The sequence below is a fragment of the Apium graveolens genome, chromosome 1 (genome assembly GCF_009905375.1).
Source record: "Apium graveolens cultivar Ventura chromosome 1, ASM990537v1, whole genome shotgun sequence".
Classification (NCBI taxonomy): Eukaryota; Viridiplantae; Streptophyta; class Magnoliopsida; order Apiales; family Apiaceae; genus Apium; species Apium graveolens.
This window is the reverse complement of record NC_133647.1, coordinates 158,096,650-158,109,396: the sequence shown is the minus strand read 5'-3', so window position 1 is coordinate 158,109,396 and position 12,747 is coordinate 158,096,650. Positions and strand designations below refer to the sequence as shown.

General features: G+C 29.5%; 1 protein-coding gene across 1 annotated transcript; it reads left to right on the top strand.

The window, feature by feature from the left end:
- The first annotated feature begins 5,008 nt into the window (after window positions 1–5,008).
- Window positions 5,009–8,521, top strand: LOC141721325 (WAT1-related protein At1g09380-like). Its single transcript, XM_074524217.1, has 9 exons — window positions 5,009–5,280; window positions 5,438–5,520; window positions 5,855–5,917; window positions 6,057–6,173; window positions 6,475–6,721; window positions 6,823–6,931; window positions 7,041–7,182; window positions 8,219–8,303; window positions 8,409–8,521. Exons 3-6 carry the CDS (start codon window positions 5,871–5,873, stop codon window positions 6,874–6,876), a joined length of 465 nt encoding a protein of 154 aa, XP_074380318.1. The 5' UTR covers window positions 5,009–5,280; window positions 5,438–5,520; window positions 5,855–5,870; the 3' UTR covers window positions 6,877–6,931; window positions 7,041–7,182; window positions 8,219–8,303; window positions 8,409–8,521.
- The last annotated feature ends 4,226 nt before the right edge of the window (window positions 8,522–12,747 follow it).

The following is a 12,747-nucleotide window of genomic DNA, read 5'->3' as shown; positions in this document are numbered from 1 at the left end:
AGAATGAATATGGCTATCATTTATAGAGAGGGAAAGAGTATCTGTGTGATGCAAGGATATCCCAAATTCTCTAATGCCAAGAGGGAAGAAACCATGAGGTTAAAGGAAGAAGCTAAAAAGCTGAAGGCTGACAAAAGATAAGCAAAGCTTGAAAAATAGCTAGAGTCAAGTCAGACTGAAGAAAGGGAGAAGATTGAAGACAAGAGTGAAGAAAACAAGATTGAAAGCAAAAATGTGGATATGGGGAATGTGGTAGGTGAGAGTGTAGAGGAAAGAAAGGAATGGCAGAAAGGGAACAGAAAGAAGGCCAATGCAAAAAGGAAGAGTGGAGATGACACTGAAGAAACCCAATCTAAATCCAAACTACTGCCTTCTATTCCTGAACCCATTGTGCCTGATCCCTATTTAAATATCCATGGTGAAACAATCATTCCTAAGGAGGAACCCATTGATTGGGACACCATCAAGTTGCCTACCTTCTTAAATACTTCTCCACCACCAAAGAAACGGAAAAGATAAACCAAATCAACACCTCCCCTACCCTCAAGTAAATTCACTCAGAAACCTAAGCCTAAGCCACAAGCCTCAAAGGATGATTATGTTCATATTTGTGACATAAAAGAACAGACAGACATTGAACTCTTCCTGGATGAGCTGGAGGAAGTAAGGGGAATAGATGCCTACAGACAGCTACCAGAAAGATTAGTGTTCAAGTACAAAGGAAACAGGGAAAGAACTTGGCCCCTTTACAGAATTCTGAATGAAGGCTATTCTACCTTGGTTAGAGTCTACTCAGCTATAAAAAGGGATTCTGGCTTTACCAGGACTGCCAAAACTGAGATTCTCAATAAGATTGCCAGCATAAAGAAAACTTGGTGGGAGCCCAATTCCTTGCCTAGAACATTACTCATCCCTGAGCATGGAATTACAATTCATAAATCACCTCATTGGCTGATGGAGTTCAGAGACAATAAAGGAGTCAGAAGATTTTTCAGACTTGAAGACCAGCTTAAAATTTCCAGTAATGAAACTCTCAAGGACATGCAATCTAAGTTGGACATCAGTGAAGAAGATGAAGCTGAATTCTACAGACAACTCCAACTCCAAGTAGAGGAAAATGACAGGAGGCTAGGGAAGAAAATAAGAGATCAAAGGAAAAGAAAATAATCTGCTCAGCCTAAAGGAGCATCCTTGGAAACAATGTAATCCTTCAATTCTATCTCAATACATACACTTTTGCAGCACTTTTGAATTTCTACTTGATTTCAATTCATATATTTGTCAAGTGTTTTGTTATCATCAAGTTAAACCCAAATTTATGCCTACAATTCTGGTAGACATAAATAGGGGGAGATTGTTAGGAATATGTGTATTAGTTTGATGATAAGTTAAACAAAACACTTAAGTAGGAATCCAGTGTCTGTAGCCTCAACGGATAAGACCATTCTGGCTATCCGTTGATGGAGTAGCTTTACTTAGAAATAAGTTTAGTATTGTAGCACATTCCAGTTTCTGTATTCAAGTTACAATTCTTAGATGTTGTGGAAAATTATAAGTCATGTTGACTACTAGTGGATATGCAAATAGGAGGGCTAATTATAAATATTTCATGCCTTGTAATTTCGTATAAGTGAAGTAGTATCAATTGATAAGTTAAAGAACTTCAACAGATAAGAAACAAAACTTCAACGGATGTCTCTAAAACTTCAACGGATAACATCCATCAACGGATGAGTGCATCAACGAATAAAGCTTTAACTGCTAATGCATCAACGGATAAAGCCATCAACGGATGAAAGTTTCAACAGATACTAAGTTCAATAGCAGTTGACAGTGACAATTCATAAGCTGAAAGAGGCACATGGGTTGACAGAGACAATTGGAATGTGGTAGCATCTTGGAGAAATCAAGAAAATGCAGCATTTCCATTCTGGTGCAAACAAGGAAGTATTCAAAGATTCACAGATTATCCTAGATTGCATTGGATAGAGAAATGAAGAAGAAACATGTGAAGAATCTTTTCAATTGTATTTTATATTTTTGTCTTCACTTGTAAACTTGGTGATATATAAACCAAGTTGCAGCTAGTAATTAGAGTGTGAATTTTCCAGAGCTGTTTAGAAAAACATTGAGAGAAAATCATCTAGTTTGTACTAGGACGCAGCTGTGATCAATTCTTTGAATCACAGATTTTCTGAAATAACACATCTATGGTGGAACAACAAATCCACCAGAAAAGTTTTTAAGTCTTTTATGTTCTTTACATTTGTGTTTGAATATATATCTGTCTGCATTGGCTCAAAGCAATTCACACACACTTGTTCATCAAAACACACAGCCTTTGAAACTGCTTTTGAGATTTACATTCAACCCCCTTCTGTAAATCTCATTGTTAGTTTCTTGGGAATAACAGTACATACAAATTTATGGTTACTAAGTCATTAATATTATCATCATCGGTAATTAATGTTATTAGAATAAAAAAATAATAGTACTTTTGGTAAAATATATATATATCAAAAAGTAAATAAGCCAACTTACTTTGTCAAAAAATAATTTTTTTGTAAAAAATTGCAAATGTGTAAAGTTGACTTTTTATATTATTAAATAATGAAAACATTTATTATATATTTAGTTATTAAGGTCACAAATTTTATAAATAATAAATTTTGAAAAATAATATAATAACTATAGAGAATTAATATAATTTAAAATAAAATACAAATTTAATAATATGAAAAAAATACCTCAACAATAGATTGTAAAATATTTTTTTTAAATGTTATTACAAAACTGAAAATTATGTGTCACAATCAAATATTAAAATATAATAAAACTAAATGAACAAGTTTGAAAAATATAATTATTTTGAACAATACATCATTTAAAAATAAATATGTACAAATATATATTACATGTTATTAGAATGCTAAAATATTGAAATAAAATAAAAGTATAATTATACATAATTTTGAAATACAGTTAAACAGATTAGTAACACTTTAAAAGGCGTAATAATTTTTTTAAAATAATAATATATTATACAAAAGTTGTCATGATGAAATATAAAAATGTAATAATAATTAAATATGTAAGTACAAAATACTTAAGAAATATAAAAGTTAGGGAATAAAATTTTTGTATTAAAATTTAGTAAAATAAAAAATAATTATTGATTTCAAAATTTTCCTAAAAAATATTTATAATCATTCCGTGCATAAAACTAGTACAAAGACATAATTACATAAATAGTAGTGAAATCTTCCAAGGATATCATGTATTTCTCGGATAATATTCTTTTTACTTAACAAACACTATATGATTTACCCACCACACAATTTTATTTTCCAAATATAATGATTAACAAACATAATGATTAATTTCATATTCCTTCTTAATTCCTTTATAGCTGTTTTTTGGATTAACCTGATTTTCAAATACCTTTTTTTGTTGTACTGTGGTTGTTATTGTCAGTATCAACTTGTCCATTATTACACAAAGAATATATAGAAAATTTCACGTTGCTAAAGTTTGGGGTCTATTGAATTAAGTACTACAAATTAATGTTAAAATAATTTATGTACTAATTTTTTATTAGAAAACTACAAACCTCGTTTGTTAGGATTGTTTTAAAATAATTAATTGTACTGAGCTATGATCTATATATTTTTTAATTGGAGCAATTAGAGTATTACATATATACTGGTGTTAAAAAATGAAGCAGAAGAAGCATAAATAGAAGTGCTGGAGCTGCTGCATGCTTTGAATTTATGAAGATATCACGGGGCCGTGTCAATTTTTTTAAAAATATGCACACAAGAATTTCGTGCAAAAGAGAAAGGTAGAATACGCTTCCAACTGATAATAAATCAAGTAATTTTAAAAATCCCAAATATTTTCCAAAATTTAGATATGTCAATTTTTTATTAATTTCTTTGCAATCAATACTAACTATCTATACTATATTATAATAGACGAAACATTAAAAGTTTGGTAGTTGGTCGGTCGGTATTTGTCGAAATTACTTAATTACCCTTGTTTAATATTCTAATTCTAATTATTGGGTCGATCTATTCTAATTCTAATTGATATTAATGTCAACTTCCTCTATCGCTTTACCAATTTCAATTCTATTTATATCGAACTCTATATCATTATAATTTATATTAAATTCAACTTCTTCTATCAATTTATATTTTACTTCACATCGAGTTCAATATTATTCTAATTTGTAAATTTAAGCAAACTAAATATAATTATTAATATTTAGTTGATATATCATGTGAATCGGGTTAAGATAAAATAAAAATACTATTCATCCTCCTAAAAAATTATACTAATGAATTTGGATAAACAAAATAATATATTTTATTTATTCAGGATAAAAAAATATATTATATAATTGATTCAAAATATCACAAAACTAAAATAAAAATACAATTCGACCAACAAAAATAAAATCATATATACTAATTATTCAGTATAAAACAAAATTATCTTATTGATCTAGACTTTAAAAAAAATTAAAATTAAACTAAAAATAATTAGTTTGATTTGATCGGTATATTGAACATCGGGCAAAAATATAAAATAATGTAAACCGCTGATCCGAGATAAATCAAATTAATATTAGACTATATATAATTCATATCATTTTGATGCGAACATTACAAGAAAAAAGTTAATAGACATCACACATTAGACATCCGTCACTCATGCCACTGTTGTTAAAAAGTTCATTAACATCAACCCCCGTTAATGTGATGTCTTTGTATTATTAACACATCACTTACTTAACAGACCGATGTCTTAAATACTGAAAAAATTAAAAGCGCGGCACTTCAAATTATTTTCCCCTACTTGTCAAAATTTTCCCCGCTTACTTACCAAATGATACCGCATCAGCCAAATTTTTGTTCCCCCTCTTTTTTTCACTATCTTGTGATTAAACAAACAAAATAAGTAAAATATATTTTATCTCTTCTCTGGTCTCTTCTCGACCCTCACCTCTCTGGCTCTCTCTCTCCCTCTCTCTCTCAAGTCTCAACTCTCATATCTGCAACTTTATCTCTACTCTCAACCATCTCTGCTCTGTCCTCTCCTTACCTCTCTCCTCTAGTCTCTCTTGACTTTAACCTCTCTCGATTTGGTTGTTTCATCTCGAATGGGTAACTCGAATTGTAAGCTCGAAATTTATTGATCTCTGACAACACGATATTGGTTGAGAGTTTAAAACTCGAACTGAAACGATATTGATTTGGAGTTTCGAAACTCGAATTGGTGAGTATGTAAGCATTTGTAAGTATTTGTAAAGGGGGTTTTCTGAAAATTGAAACCCTATTTTTAAATAAGGGTTTTATTTTTAAATTATAATATTTGTTATAAGGAGTCTTTTTAAAGTAATAATTATACAATGGTATGCCTGATGTTAATGCAGTACCTTTTTTGTGCTTTGGATGATGGTGGCTGGAGGCCAGTCCATGGACCAAGATAGAACTTCTAGTATGGGTGCTCGAACAGGTAACTGCTTTATTTCTTTCATTGCTTAATAAAACAAAAATGTTCACTAATAGTAATAACTTTTTGTTGTTGACTATTATGAACACTGGCAAGATTATAAAACACAATCATACTATATGTACGCGACTTTTATTTGGTGACATTTTGGTATTTGTAATAATTAACAAATACTAACGTAAAGTAGAAGGTAATTAGCTAGTAAGTACTCAGTAAACTGGTAAACATAAACGTTAAATGAAAATGGTTCATTTAATTTCTCTTTATTAGGTGTAGTATAGTTAGATGATATATAGTTTAATTATTGTTTTAAATATATTTATTTATCTTAATGCAGGAAAACAAGACTCAGGATGACAGTACCGATTTTCTTTCAGATTTTCTTATCTTCTATATTTGGGTATCATCACCTACTAAACTTCAAATCTTCTGTTTTAATAATATATAAACTAGCTACTACTACATAGTGTTAAAAGATTTTAGCAGTGTGTCGCAAATTTGCAATATACAATGAGTTGTGTGTTGATATATTTGTGTAGGATGACATTGAACCAGATTACATACTTTGTTGGGCTAAAATATTCAACACCAACAGTATCTTGCGCATTGACAAACTTACTTCCGGCTGTCACTTTCCTCATGGATGTTCCTTGTCGGTAATTACTTTATTTCTTGTTTCATCTTCTTCGCTAGCTCCGTTTAAATCCCCTTTGCCAAGAAAATTATACTGTGATTTAATTTTTTGATCTGAAACACCACACTCAGATACAAATTTCTTAGTAGCGTAGAGTACAAGGTGGTGGTTTTATCTTATCATCTGATGTGTATGTTCTAAATACGCATTTCAAAGTTTTGAATATTTTCTACTGCTTTGCGGTTGATCCATATGACACATGTTTACATCTCTACATGATTGTACCCCTGATTATTTTGTTTATCAATTTTTGTGTTCTGTAGAATAGAGAGTGCTGCAATCAAGAGTAGAGCAGGACAAGCGAAAGTTATAGGAACTATGATCTGCGTAGGAGGTGCAATGTTGCTTTCATTCTACCATGGCTCCAAAGTCCCCATTGGAGAATCCCCAATTTATTGGAATTATGTTATACGGAATTCTCAAGATCCCTCAAACCAAAATAATCATCAAAAGTATTTAGTATTTGTAATAAGCCAGATTGCTTCAAGTAACTTTGAAGGTGTAGTGCAGGTAGTCCTTAAATCTTATATGCTTATAAGCTTATATTGTTAAATTGCTTTTGTTTAAGATATAATCTATTTGCTTATTTATCATATATGGGATTTTACAAGAAGTCAAGTGTCCTTGGAAATGAAAGATCCAACAATGTTGGCCAGTGGGAGTGATGATGGTTCAGTGAAGCTCTGGAATATCAATCAGGAAATTATACTTTTTCTCTTGGTGAATGTCATCTTTAAAACTAAATGTACTGCAGTAATCTAATTACCTATTCAATGGAATAATTTGGATGTATAATAACTTGTCTGTCTTACATGTGTTTCTATTGCAGGGAGCAAATATCGGTATCATAAAAACCAAAGCCAATGTATGCATCCACGGATAACACATTGAAGCTTTGGGATTTATCAATGAGCACATCTTGGGTCCTTGATTATCCTCTTCAATCATATACAGGCCACTTGAATGTGAAGGTAATTTAACTATATCTGCCTAATTTATATGTGACATGTTTTGTGATACAACTAATATGAGGCGTCTCTTTTCTAGCATATAATTAGTCATCGTGATGTTTATTGCATGTCTTGAAGATGAACAAATGCATCATTAACAATTGTTTTTAGACGGTGTGTCCAAGGTGTGTCTGCAATGAACCTCAGGAAGCCATGAATTGAAGACTAAAAGTTATATTTCCTTCTATTTGATTGGTGAAAATTTTATATATGAGCGATGTCATCATTATTAAAAAGTAAGAGCCAATCAAATATAATTAAATATATAAATATAATTAAATATATAACATTTAATGTTTGGTGTGTATACATGATCACGTCACGGACAAACAGTTAATATAATTATAATTTAATTATAAAGTAGTAGAAAGTACAAGGGGGTCATGACTTGAAGAAGCCGAAGGTAAGATCACTAATCAAAACCACATGCTAATATGCTATATCATATAAACTTTAGATTTGTCACTGCAGGGCACATTCTCCTACCTGAGCTAAACGGTATAAACTCAAAATTCTAACACTTCACATTCACATTTTTTTTTCTTCTAAAAACCTTTCAGGCCAGAACTTATCAGGCTCTGACCACATTCTTGAATCTCGATGCAGCTTCCATATGTTGACAACTAAACGTGTTCCGTTTGGTATGTAATAATCACCTATGTGACAATCTTCAGTGGTTTCTCGGGGTCCTGATAAGGGCCTTGGTGGATATAAATGCAGTGTTTCCTTTACTATGGCTTGTAGATATGTTCAGTTCTTCATATCTGATTCTTCAACCCATTTGTCGCTTACCACATTGCGGTCCAGCTCCTCTTTAGTAAAGTTTAGGGAAGTTGGATTGTTAAGTAGTAATGACACGACCCATGTTAGTGTCTCAAATATGTTTTCTGAACCAGTCATGATGATAACCTGAAATAGTTTGAACTAAAATCTTCTAGGAGCTCATATTAAGTGGTATGTGTCTAAAATCTGTGTTTGAACTATGTATGTTCTGCAGAGTGAAGAGGAAGCAGAATACGGCATATAATTTAGTTGCTGAAGTGTATATGTCGACCTCTGACCGCTCAAAACCTCCCGAGAAAGTACGTTCTACCTTTTCCACTCTTAAATCTTCAACTAGTGTTCAAACTTTACAATTTTTTGTGCCATTTGATATGATAAACTGAATGTTTCATATGTTTGTGCAGTTGGTGATCGCGAGGTAGATTCGTTCGATCAGAGAAGAATACACTCAGTCGGGTCATGTACTGCCTCTAACAACATTTATAAGCTATAATTCAAACTCGAAATATGTTTACAGATCAATGTATTAACAATTTGGTTTTAATAGAATATGAATATGCAAGTCATATTTGTTTTACTCATTAATATGAGAATGATAATATTTGCTTGTTATTTTGGTGTAAAAATAATTTGATTTTTTTGTATTGTGCAAGTAGTGTAATAACTAAATATACATCACTTTTATTGTGTAAAAATTGATGTCAACCAATAAAATATAAATCATTTTTTGTGAGATAAAACTGATATCTATGTGACAATATAGACATCATTTTTAAAGAAGAAAAATTGATGTCAAAAAATTTATTGTGCATCGCTTTTAGATAAACAACTGATGTCAAAGACTAACATGTTCAAGTCTAAATTAAACATAGATATCACTTTATTTGGGATAAAACTGATGTCTATATGCCAATATAGACATCACCTTTAAGTAAAGAAATTGATGTTTAATATCTGATTTTACATCAACTAAATGAAAATATTCGATGTCTATGTGTAAAAAAACATAGCTCATTATATGTTTAATCTGTTGTAATATGTGTAATTTATTTATTAAATTATTTATTTCTAACATTTTTTTTGTAAAAAAATAATGCATGGACATCAGTTTTTTTTCCAGAAATGATGTCTAAGCCAGTATAGACATCGGGTTATGGCCGATATCTAGAATAGACATCACCGACATCAACATCGGTTGCGAAACAACATAGACACGGCCAAAAACCGATGTCTATGAACTTTTTTCTTGTAGTGGAACTAAAAAATCAAATTTTAATTAAAATATAAATGTTATATTTTTAAAAATACACATAGAATTATCAATAAAATTATATCGTTCAATCAGTAATATTGTTTTTTTCAAATATCTTTTATAGAATTATAGTTAATCGATTAAGTAATCACCATGCTAAAATAAAAATTTTTAAGGTCCGAACATGATGAAAACATTATATTTTTACCCTCAATAAAAAATAATTTTGTTATAATAACATTTTCCCCTTACCAAATTATCACTTTAAATAAGTTTAAATGTTCTAAAAAGTTATGAACATATACGTCTACTAATATAATTATTATGAAATCATATAATTTAAATTTTTAAATGAACAAAATTAAGAATTGAATTCAAATTTTTTTTAAAAATTATATAATATTAAAAAATATTTGTGTGATCCGTGCATCGCACGAGTTTTAAGTTAATATAATATAATAATCAAAATATGGTATATTTTGGTTCTACGATTATTTCCCTATTTTAATTATTAAAAAAAAAATAAACAGTGTTATATACTTGCTAAACTATTAAATTGCTATATTACTTAGTCTCCTTATCCCTCTAAATAACGTATTAAACTACGATTACATCTCATTCCTAATTCTTTTATTATTTTTATTATAAATTATAATTATAATATATTTATATAAGTATATTAAAATTAACATATAGTTTGGATAAAAAAAATTTAAAATTCATTTAAATATTAACGGAACCTGTGCATCGCACGGAATTTAAACTAGTATTATATAATAAGCAAAAACATGATATAATTGGTCTAATTGTTTGTAGTTTGATGCAACAATAAAAGAAATAAACACTAAAAAATATCCTCTAGGTTATTCTATAAAAATCCAAGGTTTGAATCCTCCTAACATCAATATTAAAAAATAATTTTCTATTTAGACTAGTTTGTTTAAAGTTCAAGTTCGAATATTCTCAACAACAATATTTCAATAATAATATTTAAAATTTAGAAAAATGATATAATTGTTGTTAGTTTAGTTTGACCACTAAAACAATAGTGACAATTATATCTTCAGTAAATAAACCTCAGCAGTTAGATCAACGCTAAAGATATTTTCTATTTAGGCTATTTAACTATGTATTTTTTATTATATTATTGATAGTATCGATATTTTAGCCTTTTAGGATTTGGTAATTTGTCAAAGTGAATGTGAAAATTAAATTAGAGTTAAGTCACGTACAATCCTCCTTACGATTTTTTGTGTGGCACTTTTAGGAATAAGTCAAACTAAGTCAAATTAGTCAAACATTTCAAAAAATATTTTCTGACTTATGTTATATGACATTGACTTATTTTTGTCAAATATAGATAGGCAACGGTTAAACACATGAAAATCGAGAAAACTCAAATACTGCATTTGTGAACTAAAATTACTCAATTTATATAAAATAATGTTGATTTTAAATGTTATATTCTAAATTTTTTGAATATATTTATGAAATATTTATATTCAATTTTTAAGTGCCAAAATTCATGCTGAGAGACGTAAAACAAATTTTAACCCAAAATTCCCGTAAATCCTTATTTTTCGGATAAAATCATGTTTAATTCTAACTTAATTATTCCTTAAATCTCATAATCGTTATTTCATAAGGAATATTATGTTTGGATGTATGTCAAGTCAAATATTTGTTGGACTTGTTGGTAAAGATAAATGAATTTTCTGTCGTCCCGGAAGGCTATTTTAACAAACTGAAAATTTGTAAACATACTTTCACTTGACTTTTAGACTTAAAATTGAAATTTGTCATTCATATATTTTCTTCTATGATGTGTTAAATTTTTATAAATTTTAGATGACTTTTTTCGGGATCCCCAAAATCGATATATAATTGATTTAGTGATTGTTTAGAAGTCATAGAAGGAAAATGAATTTCAAGGTGAAATTTTTTATCAATCATCTGGGAAGAGTTTTAGGTGGTTGCCAAAATTTCATATTTTTTGAGATATTTTTCGATTTATTTCATAATTCGCATTTTTATTCGTCGATAAGCAATCTATCGATTTTTTTAGTATTTTTATAAATTGGTAAATGCTAAAAATGTGCTAGACACTTGTTTCTAGAAAAAATTGAATTGTTATATAGTAGAGTGTGGGAAGCTTCCACCCACCTTTCATTTGAGCACATGTGCCATTTGGCATTTAAATAAAACAAAAATACTTCATTTTTGGCCTATAAAAAGAACCCCACCCCCACCCATTTTTCTCAAGCCATTTGAGCCAAGAAATTGCTGGAGTTTTTCAATCTCTTTAACCTTCAAACATATCAAAGAAAAACTCCCACAGTTTTAGTAAACAAACTCTTATAAATCCAAAGTTTCATACCATTTTAATCTTATTTTACTAGCTCTTTCTTGATCATCTTACACACACCTGGCTACACTTATTTTTGCGATCCCATGACCCAAATACCAGTGGATTTTTACTATTTTCTAATCCCCCAGAAGTCAAAATTTTAATCCCTCATTCCGGCCAATTTTCCAGACATATTCCGACAACCCTTTTCTGTGTTTTTGGTTTCGATCCTAATTCGATCTTTTGATTCTCGGTTTGTTTATTCATTGAGGGATTAAACTCGATTTATATTTGGAATCAATTGAAAGTTTATTATCTTGTCTTGAAGTATTTAGTCATTGATTTATTCTTTAGTTTAAAATTATATACAAGAACTTTACGAAATGAGACCGCTTTAAACTAGTTTCTTGCGAAACAAAATTCCTTATATTTGAACCTTCACTTTAATATTTTTGGCCGAATATATATATATATATATATATAAAGTATATATTATTTACTTGTTATGTGTTTAAATTAGTGTGAACGTGTGTGTTTAGTTTAACGTATAATAGTGTGGTGTAAGCCGAATATGTTAGATATTGAATGCAACACAGGAGGGAGGTAAATGTGTTTTGAATATTTTTAAGTCTTTTTATAACTATTTGGACTGGTGAACAAAGCTGTCGAATTTGTAGAGATATTGTGTTTAACAGAATAAACAAAGCATGCACAATAAATACAGTATTTTTAAAACTAACTTAACTTTGTATTAATATTAAGTATGTCTTGCTAAAATCCCGTGTTCTTTGTAAGTAAAGAACTCAACTTCTTACATAAAAGAGTTACAAGAAAATATAGATCTTTTTGTTACAACTAAAACAAAGGATCAGTGTCTACTTTATAGATTAGTAAACACAAGTTTACACCATGCAATAAAATTGTACTAAACCCTACTTTAAGTTATCTCTAAAGCTTTCCATTTCTGGCTTAGTGAATCTTTGTTAATCGTGTAGGTCTGTGACTTTCCTTTTTCAGTTAATCTTGGTCTTTGATCTTGCACTCTTCAAGCTGCTTTTGTAGACTTTTCAATCTAAGTGATTAGATCGTTTGTTAATTGATAATCTTGAATTTTAACTTGTCTGCATTCTGTACTTGAGGTTTA

Coding starts and splice junctions, on each gene's coding strand:
- LOC141721325 (XM_074524217.1), top strand. CDS start 5,871: ATGACAGTACCGATTTTCTTTCAGATTTTCTTATCTTCTATATTTGG. Junction 6,174..6,474: donor CTCATGGATGTTCCTTGTCG/GTAATTACTTTA, acceptor TGTGTTCTGTAG/AATAGAGAGTGCTGCAATCA. Junction 6,722..6,822: donor ACTTTGAAGGTGTAGTGCAG/GTAGTCCTTAAA, acceptor GGATTTTACAAG/AAGTCAAGTGTCCTTGGAAA.